Source organism: Silurus meridionalis, chromosome 25, assembly GCF_014805685.1.
Source record: "Silurus meridionalis isolate SWU-2019-XX chromosome 25, ASM1480568v1, whole genome shotgun sequence".
In the NCBI taxonomy this organism is placed as follows: Eukaryota; Metazoa; Chordata; class Actinopteri; order Siluriformes; family Siluridae; genus Silurus; species Silurus meridionalis.
In genome coordinates, this window is record NC_060908.1 from 3,109,063 (window position 1) to 3,127,779 (window position 18,717).

Here is an 18,717-nt window from a genome sequence, read left to right on the forward strand (position 1 = left end):
GGCCGCTTAAGCATATAGTCCAACCTCTGGCAGCGACCAATACTGATTCGCTTATGACCGTTGACCAGTATGTTAATTATAGGGCCCATACTAGGATCTTGTGCGACTGTGTGAACCGAATGAACGAGTGTAATGCCAGAGCTTAATCAGAATAACTAGACAAACATCCATCAAAATTATACTATTAGTAAAATAACAACCTATGCAAATATTTATTGTTTTATCTAAATGGAGTCAGATAAAAGGTCAATAACAAAAATGGAATAATACATTAATCCAAATCTTATTATCTAATGTGAAAGGAAAGATTAGAACGCGCGAGAATCCTTCGCCACGCCTCTGGAAACCGTCGTTGGACCAGTGGGTGGTTCCCCGCCTTACACCTTTTTCATCTCGATCCTAAGCTAGCAATATGATACATTACAAATATATACGATATGATATGATACGTTTCACCCCATTACAATGCAGTGCGACGCCATGGTAATAATATGATGCTCTGCAATTCAATATGGTACAGTTCACTTTTATTTCTTTGGTTCAGACAGACAGCAAATTATACATTTTCTCATAAAGTACCTTCTGACTTCTAACGCATCGCACCGCTTTCACAAGCAGGAAGTTACAGCTCTACCTCTGCCATATTAATCTTTATTCTATATGACTCTCAGGACACGCCTCGGTCTCCATAGCGTTGGGATACGTGCTCGAAAAACAGTTTAGTGATGAACAAAATCTTTCTACATAGAAAATATTGGCCTCCAAATATTGGTCTTTGTTAATAATTATTATTGGACTTTCTATATAATAAATGTATAGCACATCTACTAATAATTAGATATACACGTAACAGGCGTGGCGTTATATGCTAGCTTTGCGCGTGCTCGTGGGTTCTTGGCTTCGTTTTGCTGATCGGTTATCACCACTGCAGTTAAAATACCTAAGACTTGGTTTATTGAACATTGGGAGGTGAAACTCATACATTAGCCACAGTAGATTAAACAGTATGTCTCATCCCTCGCTCTCTCTCTCTCTCTCTCTCTCTCTCTCTCTCTCTACACTCACACAACTCCCACACAGACTGCTATTTCTCGTGATTCCAAATCACCGTTTTATTATTTACAGATATTATTTGCAGTATAATTAAATACATTGATTTTACCAATGCAAATAGTACAATATGACCCATCTCGATACAAATGCACACTTTTTTCAATCGATGCATCACATCGTTAACTGTGATTCTTACCTGAACATGCTGAACATTTGTTATGTCAAGCTGTTAACAAACTGTATTGCTTACACACACACACACATATATATACATATATATATATATATATATATATATATATATATATATATATATATATATATATATATATAGTGTGTGTGTGTGTGTGTGTGTGTGTGAATATATGAATATCTACATAATGTAATGATATAAATATGTAATAAAAACTGTATAATGAACTCAATAAGTAAACTGGAAAAGCAATGAGACATCAGTTTAATTTGTCGTCCTTACCCCGATATGATGAACAGTTGGACAGTTTATATTTATCGGCAAACCAAAATGCTCAGTTTGTCCAAGCAACCATGTGACACCAGGTTGGATGCTGGGGCTTAATTAGCCATTAATCATGTGCAGCTGGCACATTTTTTGGTGGCACGCTGAACAGATCGTTAGCTTGCGTTGCGAGTATCAGGAATTGCGGTACGCCTCGGACTCGACCTGCGTGGCGTGCCGAAACCCTGCTTTGGTGTGTGACAGGATAACAAATGTTTTATATCTGTAACGTTTCAGGCGTGAATAACTGGAGTGCCGCCATTCAGCACGGGTACAATGTTAACATTTTTTGAAAGCAAGAATCGAGAGTAGCGGGGCACTTGTAATGAAAACGCAGACTGAATAGATTAGCAATAAATGTGCAAATCAGACCTTTACGCACACAAAAGGACAACTGAATATTCCTTCTGTGAAGAATCGGGCTAAGAGAATTCTGGAGAGAGGGTCAGATGGCAAGAATGGAGTGGAGTGGCGAGGAGAGAGAGAGGAGATATCTGGGATTTTGTTCAGAAATCTGTCTATTCTGAGCCATTAATCGATAATCAATTATGCTGATACTGAAGGATTGCAGTTTTATGTATAGCCAGAAAAAAAAAAGAAAAGACAGTATGCAGCAGATAGATACAGGTTGGTCTGAAGGCACGAAGCGAGGAAAAGATAGAACAAGGCTTAGGCTGGAGCAACGCTAGCCGATTTTCTGCTGTCAATCACGACTGAGCGATTTGCATTCCTAAAGAAATTCCATCCATTTCCCTCAGGAGACAGCGCCGCTCTTATCAGCTGTGATCTGACAGTTCACAAAATACTCGGTGCAAGAGAAAAAGAGAGAGAGAGAGAAAGAGAGAGAGAGAGAAAGAGAGAGAGTATGAACAGAGAGGATGGGCCCAGACATAAAGCGCTTTTGTTCCTCAGAAAATGATAAGCCACGCTAATGTGAAAATACGTTGGAGGACATTCATTAAACGACGGGCGGACAGGGAACTGAAAAACATGGAGAGAGAATTCTCCAATTTTTCTAGAAATATGGGGACAACAACAACAACAACAACAACAACAACAACAAAATAAATCCCATTTTAATTAAAAAAGGCTTAAATAAGGGGGTAGGATGCATATGAAGGCTCATGAAGGGAAATAAATACATATAAAGAATTAAGTTAAACATGTATATATATATATATATATATATATATATATATATATATATATATATATATATAAATAAAGGGCCTAGCTAGTGTGGCTAGTGCTAACAGTTGTGTCTGTGTGCATCAGACCACCATTAGCTAACTACTCAGCTGTTTATATGCATACAAGTGGCTGCTAAATCATGCTAACATTTTTTCATTTTAGCATGTGTTTTAGATACATTTCCATGGAAATGATTCACTCTTGAGCTATTCATGGCAATATTTTGTTCTTTATTATTTTAATCTCAAATTAGTTCGCATTTAAAACTAATTATATGATTACAGCGTCCTATAAGCCATACAGTGCTTTTTCTCAGTAATTTTCCAACATATCTGAGGTAAATGTTGATATTTGCAATAGATTTATCTCGTTTTTACTCCCGTTATACACTCGCATTGTCTGTAAATATCCACCTGATGATGCTACATGCAAATGAGGTGTAAGAAGACAAAACATTCCTTCAGTGTTATTGTTTCAAGAGGTCACAGATTTAGGAAAAAGGGGGAAAAAAGATCATTATAGTGGCTTCATGGAACTTCTGAGAACGGTCATAAATATGGATAAAGGAGTCTCCAGGCACCTGGCAGCTTAGCAGGACATGATGCTTGTATATCACTGAGTGTTATACAATTAGGCTAATTAATTAGCAAGCTGGCGACGCATGGCTCAGCTGTGATTAATAAACAAATGTACTGTTGGTCTCAAGGAGAATGAATAATTGGCTGAAATGAGGAAAAATGATCTGCTGATAAAAAAAAAAAAAGGCAATAAAGCAAGCGCGAATGCAGTAGAAACATCTAGGCTTATTAATACGGAATGTCACAAACGGCTCCACACACACACACACACACACACACACACACACACACACACACACACACACTATATGTACAAACCTTTGTGGACACCTAACCATACGTTTATTTGCTTTTTGAACATCCAAATTCACATTTAGTCCCCATTTGCTGTTATTATAACCTTAACTCTTCTGGGAAGATGTTCCACAAAATTTTGTGGAGGTTCATGTAATCTGGAGAGTGTTAGTAAAGTCAGGCACTGATGTAGTTGTGGTGAGGGACAGCTGGGCTGCTGTTCTAATTAATTCCAAAGCTGTGTTTAAGGTTGGAGCTCTATAGCAGATCTTCCACTCCAACCCATGCAAACTATATCTTAATGGAGATGGATTGGTGCATAGGGGCATTGCTTTGCTGGAACTGGTTTGGGTCTCCTAGTTCAAATGAAGGAAAGATTTTATGCGACCTTTGGTCAGGTGCTAACCCAATACTTTGAACAATACGCTAACAGTTCTCATGGCTGAATCACTAAACTGTGGGCTTATTGCGTCAGAACTAATTATAAAATTTTAACTATTGCACTGTATGCTAATGCTAAACATGTTAGCAGTATTCTGAATAAATGACAGAAGAGTAGCGTCAAATTCTGAGGTAAAGTGTATTAGCCGATGTACCGATGTAAACGTTTCACCCGCATCAAGTCCTTAATGAAATCAGAGAAAGAAAAAAATTGCAGAAAATTTTCGAGAAAATGACGAAAGTAAATTTGCCGCAGGACGTAGTGTCAATAGAGAGAAGCTAATTATGAACGGAAAAAAAAAAAGCTAATAGGGGATAGCGGTAGTGTCAGTAGGGGGAGTAGGTGTGCAAAAGACACACATATGCACACACACACACACACACACACACACACACACACACACACACACACAGGGATATATAGCCTGCCTGTTTCTTGATGAATGACTCTCTCTGATTGGTGAATTTTGGTGCTTTTCCATGACCAGCCAGGCATAAATCACCAGAGCATGAAGTTTAGGAGTGCCACACACACACACACACACACACACACACACACACACACACACACACAAAATTTACCACCCACTGTTTTAAACCTCCCATCATCTATCTAACCCTCCCAAATCCTGTCTGACACAGTAGCACTAAACACGCAGCTCATGAGATGCTAAAAAGTGGTTGCTAATCAAACTGTCCATCAGCAGCTGCACATATTAAGCTGGTAATAATGAGCAAATCACAGGCTGCTGCCTTCAATGATGGGATTAGAGCACGTAAAAGCGGACCAGGGAGGGGAAATTGGAGGAGATGAGGAGATGGTGAAAGAAAGAAATAAAAAAAAGACAGAATTGAGGCTGCTGGGGAAATCTGGGAAAAGGTGGAATTGGGAGATTTTTCGATGAGTTGGTGTTTGAGCTGGGCTTTTTATTGGATTGCGTAGGATTTTAAGATTTCTCGCAAGATCTTCACAGACACAGGACTCATCAGTTTTGAGATTTTAAGATTTTAAGAGCTTTTATTTCTTTCTGTTTTTACTTTTTTTTTATTAATTATGCCCTGGAAATGCAGAACATACAAAAGAAGGAGATTATCAATCCTACCCTATTTATTAAACCAGGCCAGTGAAAATATGATCAATACCAATAAACAAACACAATTCAAATAATAATAATTAAAAAGAAAAACGATGCACTTGCTAACTAAGTAAATAAATTCAAACAAAAAAACCCCAATAATAATTAGTATTATTGTTTTTTTTTATTGTCATTATTATTATTATTATTATTACTATTATTATGCTCTTATATAATATTAAATGTTCTGATTTCATATTTAATTTCGCTGAATAGCTTCAAATTAATTAGTAAACTATTTCTGCAAAATATTGCTATAAATCTTTTTCAATCTCGTTTAATATAATCTGCATTATTTATTTAAATATAACAATTTCTCCTTTAAATAAAGTACAGTGTATGGAAAAAAATTTAATTAGCAAAATAATTATGAATCTATTATCATTTTTAATTATGTAAAGCAAATTTGGCAAGATGCCATCAATTTTTTTTTTTGTTGAGAAAATAGAGAAGAAAAAAAATCCTGTCTTTGATTGACGTCTCTATACGGCTTTTACAAAGCAAACCTCTGTTCTCTCTATGTGATGTATTTTATAGCCCCAGCAGCCTGTGTGCCTTCCTGCAATGCTGATGCTGGATGGAAAATCAGGAGTGGATTCCTGCACGAACACCATAAACACTGTTGCTCTGATGCAGCTCATCATCTCCTGTCCAGCGCTCCACACTGCAATAAATATCACGCTATAAACACTGAGGTATACAGCCTTTCTCTAAATGTTATGACACTGGGAGCTGAATTGCCGGGAGCCTTGAAGCAGTGGTCTGAACAGCTTGTGTATCACTCCTGACTGACCAGCAGCCCATAATGACATTAAATCCATGCTGCTCACTTCGAGCAAACCAGCAACAGATGTGGATCACTGATGTGAGAGTACGTCAACCTCGGTGCCAAGGCACACTTCAGTCAATTTATAGCATCACAGAGATGTAAGGATTTTATATATATATATATATATATATATATATATATATATATATATATATATATATAAAACCAAAGAAATAAAAGCCAACTATCTGTACCATATTGAATTGCAAAGAATCCTATTTGCATTGTGTTGAATCGAATTTAAAACATATCACACTGCATCGTAATAGGGGTGAATCGTATCATATCACATTGGTAGCTGCTTCATATCTATTTTTAATGTAGCGTAACGTTTGGCTATGCATCGAGATGCAAATCGCATCGGCCTCAGTTATACATATAAAACATGGTGTACCACAGGGCTCAGGATTAGGCCAACTGTTATTACTGTCTTAAACTAAACACTGCTGTTATAATGATTTCAAAATCAAACCTGGATCATTTTTATGAACTAGCATATTTTTTGGAAAGCTTTGACAGCTCTGTGAGCTAAGTCAAATTAAAATCTGATATTTGGGAAACACAACGAGGCTCCCCAAAAATATGACATAAATCTACAAATCCGGGTGGATTTATATTTTTGGAAATACATGTACCTCATCCATCATTACACAAGAGATTCGGGGACCAATGAAAAACAAAACGCAACACGTAAACAGGAAATTCAGGCAAGAATCAAACCCGGAGTGGTGATAACAGGTCAAGAGTATGACTGTGCAGTGCTAGAAAGCCTTATAGACATACTGTGATTGTGCTTATTTATAAGAAGGTGTACGTGGGCTACTGGTGTTCATAATAAATGTGCTGGGGTTGTGTAGGTGTTTCCTGATTTAAAGTGATTTAATCAGGATTTAAAGCTTAAGGAAAAGTTTGTCCAAAAAAAAAAAAGATGTTTTTCTAGCTGAATTTTGACTAGATAAATATACACTGTTTATTACAGCTGGCTATTCGTTGTAATAACATGTTTAGGATTACAGAGTAATCATTGTAGGCTAACATTTTTGAACCAAAAATATGCATCTTTAATGAGTTTTAGGCATAATGAGCATCGGGGAAAAAAAACTAGAGGAAATTTTTGACTTTATTGCAGTCGTTCCGCACTCAGCTCCGAACTGTTAGCAGAGCGATTTCAATTAATTCATTATGTTATCGAGAATATTAAATAATATTTAGTAAATGGTAAAGAAAGATGTAATTATGCCTGACTCTGGCTTATTGCTGGGAAATGAGGCATGTCAATACTTCAATTAGGATTGTACTGAGTCAAATGATTCAAACTCACAGTGCTGAAAAGAAATCAGACAGTCTGCAAACTGAAGAGAGATTTCCCCCCCTTTTTTTGTTTATTTAGCTGTACAGTGTCTGAAATATGAGGTAGGATAATGCACAGCATCGAGAGGTGGTGAGGAACGTACTTTAGATCCACACTGAGGTGAAAAACGTTCTCAGTTCTCCATACAATAAGGACATCTGACTTTTTTTTCACCTATATGTGCTTATTTTCCATACTGTTTCCACACACAGTTGTACAGGATCTCTTTTTATGTGTTAGTTTGACATTTTCCCTTCACTTAAACTAGAACATTTTCCGCTATATGTCGTTCCTCTCCAAAATGTTAGCACAAAGTTGGAGGCACACAATTGTTTAGGATGTCTTTGGATACAAGAGTATGAAATTCTCCCATTTACTTAAACTAGGAGACCCAAACCTGTTCCAGCATGACACAAATCTGTGCACAAATCCAGCTCCATAAAGATCTGCTTTACATGGAATGGAGCGAAAGATCTCCTGCTATAGAGCTCTAAGCCCTGCTGAACACTTTTGGGATGAATGAAACACCCCAGACCTCCTCACCTCACCTACATCAGTACCTGATTTTACAAATCTCCACAAGCACACTCCAACATCTAGTGGAACATCTTTCCAGAAGAGTGGAGATCATTTGGGACTCTATGTGGAATGGGATGTTCAAACAGCACATATAGCTCATAATTATCATTATTAGATTATTATCACATCACATAAATAGATTGGAAGTTTCCACCAATCAACTTCCTAAACATTGGATTTGAAAATGTATCAACATTTAGAGAAAACTAAGATCACAAGAAAAAAAAGTCGGAAATTGAAAGCAATAAAGTCAAAACTGCGAGAATAAAAAGTCGGAATCGCGAGAAAGAAAGTCAGAATCGTGAGAAATTAAATTGGAATTGCGAGAATAAAGTCAGAATCATGAGGGAAAAGGTTGGAATTGTGAGATATAACGTCGGAATCGCAAGAAAAAAAAGTTTAATTTGCGAAAAATAAAGTCGGAACTGCGAGGAATAAAGTGGGAATTTTGAGAAAAGTAAAGTCAAAACCGCAAGGAAAAAAAAGTAGGAACTACGAGGAAAGAAGGCAGAATCACGAGAATGAAAGGCAGGATCGTGAGAAATAAAGTTGGAATTTCGAGAATAAATGACAGACCCGTGCGGAATAAAGTCGGAATTGCGAGAAATAAAGTCGCAATTATGCAAACATTTTGTTTTATGTGGCGGAAACGAACTTCAATACGCGCCACTCCACTGCTCCATTATAACTAATGGCATGGGGTTCTAAATGAGGTCGGACTGGATCCAAACAATCGCTCGCCCTGGGGTCACCGAGACCTAGTTGCAAAAATGTCCCATTTCCCTGCAGCACCAGATGTATGCATAGTATTTTTTATGTAATTCTTTTCATGCTTTTCAGGTGTCAATTCAGAATAATGTGTCACATGTGAGTGTTATTACACTTCAGGTTTGTATAATATTTTGAGCAGCGAGTTCAGGACTATTTCCTTTTCACTTTTTCTCTCCTGTGTGTTGTAATTAGCACGGCGCAGATTGAGTTAACACTCGAGCTGGTGAGAGCCCATTGAACGTGGGCTTTGTGCGTCCATCAGGTTTACAATTCAACTTAATAGAGGCTGTGATCCTTAACTCTGTTGTGCCTTTGTTGGAAAACAGCAGGAGTGCGGCTCTTGAAACAGACTTGTGTGTGTCTGTGTGTGTGTGTGGTACCCATTTCATTTCTCCCCTGGAGAGAGCCAGTGTGATGACTGGCATCTCGAACCCCGTCCTCACCCCACCCTGGCAACGAGGACCCCCACAGGAAGCCAATGATTGGCTGTCGGCATCTGCCGCCACCACCCCTGAGCCTCTCCCTTGGCGACGTCGTGGCGATGCTACCCCCGGTTGCCCGGCGCTGGCTGCGGGTTTTGACCCTGCCTGAGCTCAGCTGCCATCTGTGCACATCACCGTGGGGAGCCACGGCGCATCGTCTGAGCTGTGATTAAAAAAATTTAGAAGGGGGAGAGATAGAGCGAGAGCGAGAGGGATAGAGAGAGAGAGAGAGAGAAAATCCGCAGTATAATTCTTTCTTTCCTGGAGACTGATTAGCGCCATCACTGCGCCATCCCCACGCTCCTCTAATTGGCTCCCGTTTATTCCTAAAATGGATTTAATAAAAAAATCCTGGTCAGCTTGTCTTAAGCGGCTTGCTTAGGAGCCATTCTGATTGACACGTGGTTAGAATTAAATTTTCTGCCATGACGAGACCCTGCTGATGGCCCTCACACACACACACACACACACACACACACACACACACATATTTCAGTTATGTAATTTCAGTCACGGAATTCAGATCCTAATATAACCCAGTATAAGCGAGTTTTTTGTTTATATGCTAACACAGAGAACATACTATTTTGGTTACTAGCATAGAATAGCTTTTTTTTGTCACACGTACATTCCAGCGCAGTGAAATTCTTTTCTTAGCACTTCGCAGCTTGTTCAGGACCTGGGGTCGGAGTTTAGGGTCAGGGTACAGGGTCTAGAGAGTTGGCGTAAAAATATGGATGCCAATATTTGTAAAAGCTTTAGATGCTGAAATGCAGTACGTCTATCTCTCTTTTTCTTTTCTTTATTAAAAAACAAACAATGTACTGAGGCTAAACCGATGTGACCGATGAAGCCAATTTCTTTTTCCTCACATTATAAATGTAATGAATGAAATTATATTCTATTGTAATAATAATTGTAATAATATTGTGACAATGATTACTTTCTTTCTATCTATCTATCTATCTATCTATCTATCTATCTATCTATCTATCTATCTATCTATCTATCTATCTATCTATCTATCTATCTATCTATCTATCTATCTATCTATCTATCTAGATGAGATTCGCGTTTAGATTCAAAGCCAACGATACGATACTTCAAAGATATATATGAAGCAGTTACCAAAGCGATACAATACGATTCACCCCATTATGGTTACAGTGCGATTCGACTTCCATTCAACACAACGCGATTCAAGGGGAAAATGATGCTATTCAATTCAATAAGGTACAGATATTTTACAGAAATAAAAACAGATGTTCCTGTTCTGTCTCCAGGGAGATGCATTCTGTATTCCGTGCGACATTTAGGACACGCCTTGGTCTCCGTCGTGATGTGATGTGTCAAATTTATTCTTGTATTTACCCCTCTTTCTTGGGAGGGCGGGGACACCAGTCATAATCTTGCATTCTCCTCACTAAAAGAGCAGTTGCACCTTTGACTCTTCAGGGTTATACACTATATGTCTTTAAAAACTCCATTTGAGGGTCAACCGCTGGAAATGACCTACATTTCATATCGCTTCATTCCTAATACGTATTTTTTTTATTTCATTGGAAAAATATTATCGCTCTATTAATATAAATGTGATAATTATTATCTTTTCCTACACGAAGGATCGTCAGGCAAAGGCAATGCGACTTACAGTCGAATAAGTGTAATAAACCAATCTGTTGACTTGTTTTTTTACATCCATCTAAAATAACAAACACACACACACACACACACACACACACACACACATTTACAGAAGTGTTTTATGGCCGCTTGATTGAGCCTGTGCTCCTGATTTGTCAATCATACAACCTCACACACACTTCGCTCTTAACCTACTGTGATATATACACATATTTACGCCCACACATCCACTCATCCACAATCTCTCTCTCTCTCTCACACACACACACACACACACACACACACACACACACACACACACACACACACTGGCAATGTTAACAAACCTCAGAGTTTTACTATTCCTCATGTCTGACTGTATAAACACACTAGCTTATCTGATATTGAACTCTAATCTGAAATCAGTTTCTCCCTCTCTCTCTCACACACACACACACACACACACACACCCACACACAATTTGGGCAGAAAATAAAGACACACACACGCCCACAGAATTAAGATCTGCATTACGATAAGTTTTACTGCTCGTCACGACTAGATAACAAGGAGCATCAAAATCAATAAGGCCCCATCACACAAATCGTGCAAAAGCCTCATTCTCCATAACACCTTCTTGAGTTTTATTTAGCCTCATCGATTTTCCGAAAGTATTTTATAACCCAGGACTTCAGCCTCGAAATAACGTTTAGGATTCCTAGGCTAATTTATCAGCTGCTACGTGAACACAGAACGGAACAACGGAGATACTAAAAAGTGTGGATTTGGAAAGGACGTTTTCTTTTCTTTCTTCGGTCTCCTTGTCTTTTAGTCTGAGGATGCTTGCTGGGGAAAGGACCTCGCTGGAAGCAGAGATGCTGACAGTTCAGTGACTGATCCTTTCCTTAAGCATTTTGACTATTGGGATCTGATCAAACGTTGGAGAGGAGCATGAAAGTGCAGACGCTAAGCTTTGGGAAGGGCATGTGGTGGAGAGACGCATCAGAGCACAGCGTGAGGTCGGACAAAGTGAATCAACAAACAAGATCACAGAGTGTGTGTGTAGGTGTGTGTTTAATCTGCTGCGTTTTGATATATGGAGAGATTCAGGCATAAGTATACACTCAGGCACTTAAACACACTCTCACACATATTTCAGGGAAGTGAGTTTTGTGGGAGAACTAAGAATATATAGTGTATGTGTGCTGTTTCGATGTATTCTGCTCAGCTGCCTCATCTATACAACTGTAAAGGTTAAAAAGGGGTGTGGCTATTGCCATTTAGTCACATGCTAGAAGGTGTGGCCTCAAACAGTCAATCCTTGTTGTTGATTAAGAGGTGTGGCTTCTGATAGAGTGCCACAGGTTAGGAGGCGTGGTCTCCAATGGTCAGTCTCAGTTTAAAAGGTGTGGCCTTTGGTAGTGAGACCCTGTTTAGGAGGCATGTCTTGTGTTAGTGAGTCACATATTAGGAGGCGTGGCCTCTGGTATCTAAACACAGGTTAGGAGGCAAAGCCTCTGGGAGTGAGTCACATGTTAGGAGGCATGGCCTCTGGTAGTCAATCAAAAGTTAGGAGGCTTGGCCTTTGGTAGTAAGTCACAGTTTAGGAGGCGGGGTCTCTAGTAGTGAGTCACTAGTTAGGTGGTGTGGCCTCTGGTATTCAGTCACTGGTTTAGAGGTGTGGCTTCTGATATTGAACCACAGGTTAGGAGGCGTTTTTTGTGGGAGTCAGTCAGATTAGGAGGCGTGGCCTCTGATAGTCAATCACAGGTTAGGAGGAGTGGCCACTGGTATTCAATCACTAGATAAAAGGCGTGTCTTGAGGTAGTCAGTCACAGGTTAGAAAGCGTGGCCACTGGTAATCAATCACATGTTAAGAGACGTGACCTCTTGTAGTGAGTCATAGATTTAGGAGGCGTGGCTTCTGTTAGTCTTTCACAGTTTAGGAGGCGTGACCACTGAAAGTTAGTCACAAGTTAGGAGGCGTGACCTCTGGTAATAAGTGGCATGGCAAACAACGTGTTCAGAAAGAACGACAGGTTTAAATATATTCTTTACACTCTGCATGAGATGTATATTATATATTCTTAAAGAGGAGACACTAATAGTGATGAATTGACGCTTCAATTTTACAGTGAAATTCTTTCCTCGCAAATATACATAAACATAGATGGCCACATTTAAACATCTGTACACCACCATGTTTACCTGACCGTTCCCTGACCTTCCGGCAGGCCGCGAGTATCCGTGTGTGCGCACGTGTGGGTGTGTGTGTGTGTGTGTGCGTGTGTGTGTGTATGTGTGCCTGTGAGCAGATGGACACTGGTGATAATGACACACTGCAGAGTGACAGTAACAACAACTAATCAGCGTGCTGCTAACCGCTGCTGCGAGCTGCTGATCAGGCAACAGTTTGAGTTTGTGATTTATTATTCAAGCCAGACTGGAGAATTTACGGATCGTAAACTGGTCCTCGATCAGCGCTCTCAGGCCACATCTAAAACAACAGACGACACAAAAGAATAATTGCGGGTCCCTTACCAAGCTCGAGGAGTATAAGTTGGGCCATTGCCAGGGCGTTGCCTGCTTCATTCTCTGCCACACACTGGTAGAATCCTTCATCCGAGCTCACCAGGCCCAGAATCTGCAGGTTCCCACCATCCTGGAATCCAAAAAAAAGAGATTAATCACAGAAAGGTCTGTAGAATACATTTTGGAAGCACAAGGAACCAAAGAAAACGGAATCAAATTGGTAAATGTGCGCCTAATCAGCGCATTGGATTCAAAATGACAAAAAAGGTTGATGTGTCTCACCACGATCTGAAAGTAGTCGCTGGGGATGACCGCTTCTCCATTCTTCATCCAGCGCACAGTGGGCTGAGGGTTACCAGTCACCGCACACTCCATCTCGATGTCAGAGCTCTCGTAGGCGTACATGTTGGATGGGTAGTTCAGAAACTGGGGCGGCACTACAGAACAAAATACAAATATAGTACAATTGGTTATTTTTTATTTTTTTTAAATACACCATTGAGGACTCTGAGGTTAAAAAAAAAGCCTGGACGTTTCAGGACAGCATCCAGGTTAGCATCGATCTCTTATGACGTGTTTGATAATGTATACAGCTCGGAGACCAACCAGCCATGAGCTTACACACACAGCTGCCAAATCTGCACTGGCATATTTATCTTCACACACAGTCCTGAGTGTTCTCTGATGGTTCTTGGAGGAAATCGAACTGGCCATAAAGCAGTAGCCATCTGTGCTTCAATGCTAGATTTTAATAATTTTAAAAAATGCAATCATTCATTCGAATGGATCGTTCTGGCGTTTTAACTGCAGTGATTTCAGAATGACGCGTTGTGTATATACTGTATTTGTGGTATGAATGTTTTATGAAGTACTTAAGTACTTGTAGCTTATGAAGTGCTCCATTAAGTATAAAACATGGAATTGCACAGTGATTGTACTGTACAACCCTGATCTCACTCTAGACAGATGTTCTGCTGTGGAGAAATGAAAACTGAGGCTTTGATCGTGGCTGCTGGTTGGTTGAATACGCTTCTAAACCTGAGCATCTAATTGGTTGATTAAAAAGAAGGCGTGGCCAAGCCAAAGTATCGAATACTAAATGTGATTCATCTAGGTTTCTCTTTTCTACGATTATGTCACGATCTACCTTTCCGTCTGTCTGTGCATTGGATTCATATTCATGTTAATTAGCACGTGTATATAAATGCATGGTCCACTGCACTCGTCTCTCAAATGTCATTTCATGGATGGTGTCTTCACGCTGAGGTTTTATGTGTGCAATTTTGTACTTTGTGCTTCCGTCTTGTTACCTGACAGTTCACATCATGGTCATATTAAGCGCACATGTTCTATGCGAAAACTGGAAACTGGAGAAATAGCTGGGGTCTGTTTCAGGCCAAAATCTGCCAAAATCTGCCAGCAAAAAGTCTCAGATATCGGATCCTATGAGATCAATATTAGAAAAGAAAGTTCCTTTTTAAACTGTCTGCATATCGAAATTACAAGAGAGGATTGATTTTCATTATACTTATGCCGTATTTACAATATTTGTGATTTTTGTATGAAATAGTGCAACTTTTGCTCGGATTTGAAATAAAACATAAATAACCCATTTTATCTGTATTGGCTGAAAATTGGATAAAAAATAAAGCACCACCAAGCTACCCTTACTGGGCCCTTATCCTTCAACTGCTCAGCTGTAAGTCGGTCTGGATGAGGGTGTCTGCCAAATGCTATATAAGTAAATGTAAATGCTTTGAACCTGCTAGATTTCAAACATCCATGATCAGCACCCCTGGAGCACAGAGAGTTAAGGGCCTTGCTCAAGGGCACAAGAGTGGCGGCTTAGCGATACTGGGGCTTGAACCCCTGAACTTCTGTAAATTCCCCAATGACTGAATCCCCCCTTACTGAGTGTTGAATACAGGCCCACGTCTTTGTTTTGATTCATGTCTGGGCTCCATCCCTGTCTTGTGGTTTGTCATTTCCTTTATGTATCTTTATTGCTCACAGAAGTTCTCACCTTTGATTTGTCTGCCTTTTGTGTCCTTGTTAAGTTGCTGAACTCGTTCAATCCCTGTCGCTTACTGAGCAATTTCTGTTCCACGTATTATGTTTCACGATTCCACAGCTTTTGATTGCATTTGGTTTGGTTTGCTGATCGCACAACCCATTGCTTACTGTTTGATTCTGCCTGTCGTATTGGATCGTATTGGATTGCTTGCCTGTTACTCTTCCCAGCATCTGCCCTCACTATTATAACACATGTACACAATTAAAATGTAAAATGAATTCATATTCAAATACACTTTCATGGAAAAAACAACCTCTTATATATATAAAAGTGAAGAACACAAAAACCCAGTAGCCGAATAATCGAAGGTGAGCACATTGCCCTTGCCCAGAAGAATGCGTCACTCTGTGTTCTTCTAAGTACTCGAACAGATTACCAAGACTCTGCTACAGGTTTCGCCCCTTAACCGAAAGCAACAGCTGCCTCAGATCCCACCGCAGCCGGAATGAAAGAGTTGTGGACGGAATTGTAGAACAGGATGATCCGTCCTGAGTCTCCAAACATGATGGAAACCTGGAGATTAGTGTGTGATTGGATTTGAGTAGTCATGCTCGATGCGTTTGGGCGCAATGTTCAGGCAGGCCGGGTTACGGCGCACGGTCACGCATCCATCACCCGGGAAATCCGGCGGAATATTGGAAATATAATCCGCTCATAACTTCCCATCCCGAAAGGAGACGCGACGCTTTGCTTGATGGAACCGCTCGCGGACGGCATAAAGGCTTTAAATCCTCCGACATCATTTCTTTTCATCTCGGAATAACACGTCCCTCAATAGGGAACCGGGGGTAATAAAAACAAATGCTGCACCGGCGAAGGTCTGCGGATCCACGTGGAGATACAGAGAGTCCCATTTCAGCGGGAAAATTACTTATTGATCTCGTCCTATCTGCCTTCTTCCTCTACAGACGTGCTTCCGCTTTCCAAACGATGACCGCTCACTGTTGTCAGCTGTCCAACATGGGCTCGATTGACACGTGAGATGTGCCCACGTTGACGCCACAACGGTGTGAATACGTTTTTATAGATCCAGAAGCACGGTGAGAAGTGATGGGGTCCAGGGCGAGGTGGGAAATAACGGTTTTTAAACAACATGGGCGAGATTTACACGTTTATACAGCAGAAAAAGAGAGAGAAAGATAGAAAGAGAGAAAGGGGGGGGGGTCATGTATTCCAGGTCACAGAATAGCCTTTGGGTTTTCTCTAAACTGGTGTAAACTGGTCACCTGACAGTCTGCCACATCTCCGTGTCTCACCTCCAATGTGAGGTGACAGACGGGGGACGCGGGTGAGTTCTATTGCTCTTATCACATCTCCACATCACCTCATCTCTCCATCCCTCCCTCCCTCCATCCGTCCCCCCTTCAATGTGGACCTGCCGGACTCTCTCAAACCCGAGCTGACGGATGGTCCCACACACACACACACACACACACACACACACACACACACACACACACACACACACACACACACACACACACACACACACACACACACACACTAATCTGTCACAACAGTAAAAGGAGAAACCAGGAGGAGAAAAAAATACGTCCATTGATGTAGAAAAAGTGTGAAACAGCAACTGAGAATGAGAAAGAAAGAGACAGACGTGCTGCATATCAGAATCCTGAGGGTGTACAAATATTTGCATACAAATCTTTTACACAAACTCTCCAGATCTTTCTTCCTTTCTTTCTTTCTTTCTTTCTTTCTTTCTTTCTTTCTTTCTTTCTTTCTTTCTTTCTTTCTCTTTCTTTCTTTCTTTCTTTCTTTCTTTCTTTCTTTCTTTCTTTCTTTCTTTCTTTCTTTAAATCATCTAAATAATTGCACCTTTATAGAAAGTCGGAGCTCAGTGGTTAAAGCTCTTGGTTTCAAGTCCCAGTATTGCTAAGCTGCTACTCTTGGGGCCCCTGAGCAAGGCCCTTAAGCCTCTGTGCTCCAAGATCTCTGTATTATGGCTGACACTGTGCTTTAACCCCAGCTTCCCAACATTGCTCTGAAAGAATTTCACTGTGCTCATATGACAAGTATACACAATGCACATATGACAAGTATAAAGCATTTTTCTTAACAATGTCTATTCCCTCTTTTTTTTATTTCTCAGCTCAGTGCAAAACTTTTCGATCCCCAGGATAATAACCAGAAGCGTAAGCAACAAAAATGAAGCTGAAAAATTCTCAAATATTTCTATGGAAACTCCATTTGGGGAACTTCGGAAATATGGGAATGTACAGGAATTTTAGAGAATTTATGGGAATTAATTAGAAATGTCAGGAAATTGTACACTATGTCATATACAAATATAAATATAAACATTTTGTTTGGTCATAAGCTGACATGCATATAAACTAATACAGATAAAAAAGTCATTTTTGACTTTGATTAATTCATTAATTCTTAGTATAATTATTATTACAGCTTACACACAGCACAAGGACGTTTTAAACATACACTTATGTAATATTTAGGTAAATACTCGCCAAGATGGACGTTTTTTGGATTCAGGAAATGGTGTGTTATGTTTGTAATGTATGTATGTAATATTTGATTAATAAATCTGTTATGTATGTAATATTTGATTAATAAATCTGCAGGGTAGAAATTCAACTAAAATTGCATTAAATCTGGTTAAATCAAACTATGTTTAAGTCTCCTGTCAGAGACTAACATGCAATTTTGTACATTTCCAGTTTATTCCTATTAGTTTTTGTTAATTCCTAATGGAAAGGTTCCGGTCTTGAAAATTCCCATAGATTTGCAACCCTATCTATACAGAATACGCCTCCGTATACAAAATGATAAACTAAGCCTTTAAGGGGTTGCCTATTTTACTTTGTCCTAAGGGGGTATACAAACTTTTGCACTCAACTGTAAGTACTAGTTATTCATTCTCGACCTGCCAACAGTATAAAGAAAGATGATGGAGTCATACAGACATAAAAAAGAGATGAAATAGAGAAATGGCTCTGTCAGAAAGCAAAGACACTCAATTTGCTCTACTCACATCATTTAATTAAACACTCTATTAACCATGCTCATATTTAGCTCTGTATACACACACACACTCACACACAGTCATACAGGGCCTCACAGCTGGAGTTCACACTCATTCCCCTCTCTCTCTCTCTGAGCTCTTAAACGCTGCTCTCCACAACGCTCCTAAGCTCACATCAAACCGGATGAAAGAAGGAAGCATTTATCCCTTTTTTCTCCATTCAGGCCTCCCACAGACTTTACTGAGTGCTGAAGGATCGATTATCCGG

The 18,717-nt window shown here is 39.7% G+C and overlaps 1 protein-coding gene across 4 annotated transcripts in view; it reads right to left on the reverse strand.

Annotated features, from left to right (window-relative positions):
* Positions 1-18,717, reverse strand: part of dcc (DCC netrin 1 receptor) — a 241,742-nt gene that overhangs the window by 98,453 nt on the left and 124,572 nt on the right. For all 4 annotated transcript variants that reach the window (XM_046839225.1, XM_046839228.1, XM_046839227.1 and 1 more), the window contains exons 6-7: positions 13,660-13,814; positions 13,387-13,507 (exon numbers count right to left, since the gene is read on the reverse strand). In XM_046839225.1, coding sequence (XP_046695181.1) covers positions 13,387-13,507; positions 13,660-13,814 — 276 coding nt within the window. The remainder of the gene's footprint in view (positions 1-13,386; positions 13,508-13,659; positions 13,815-18,717) is intronic.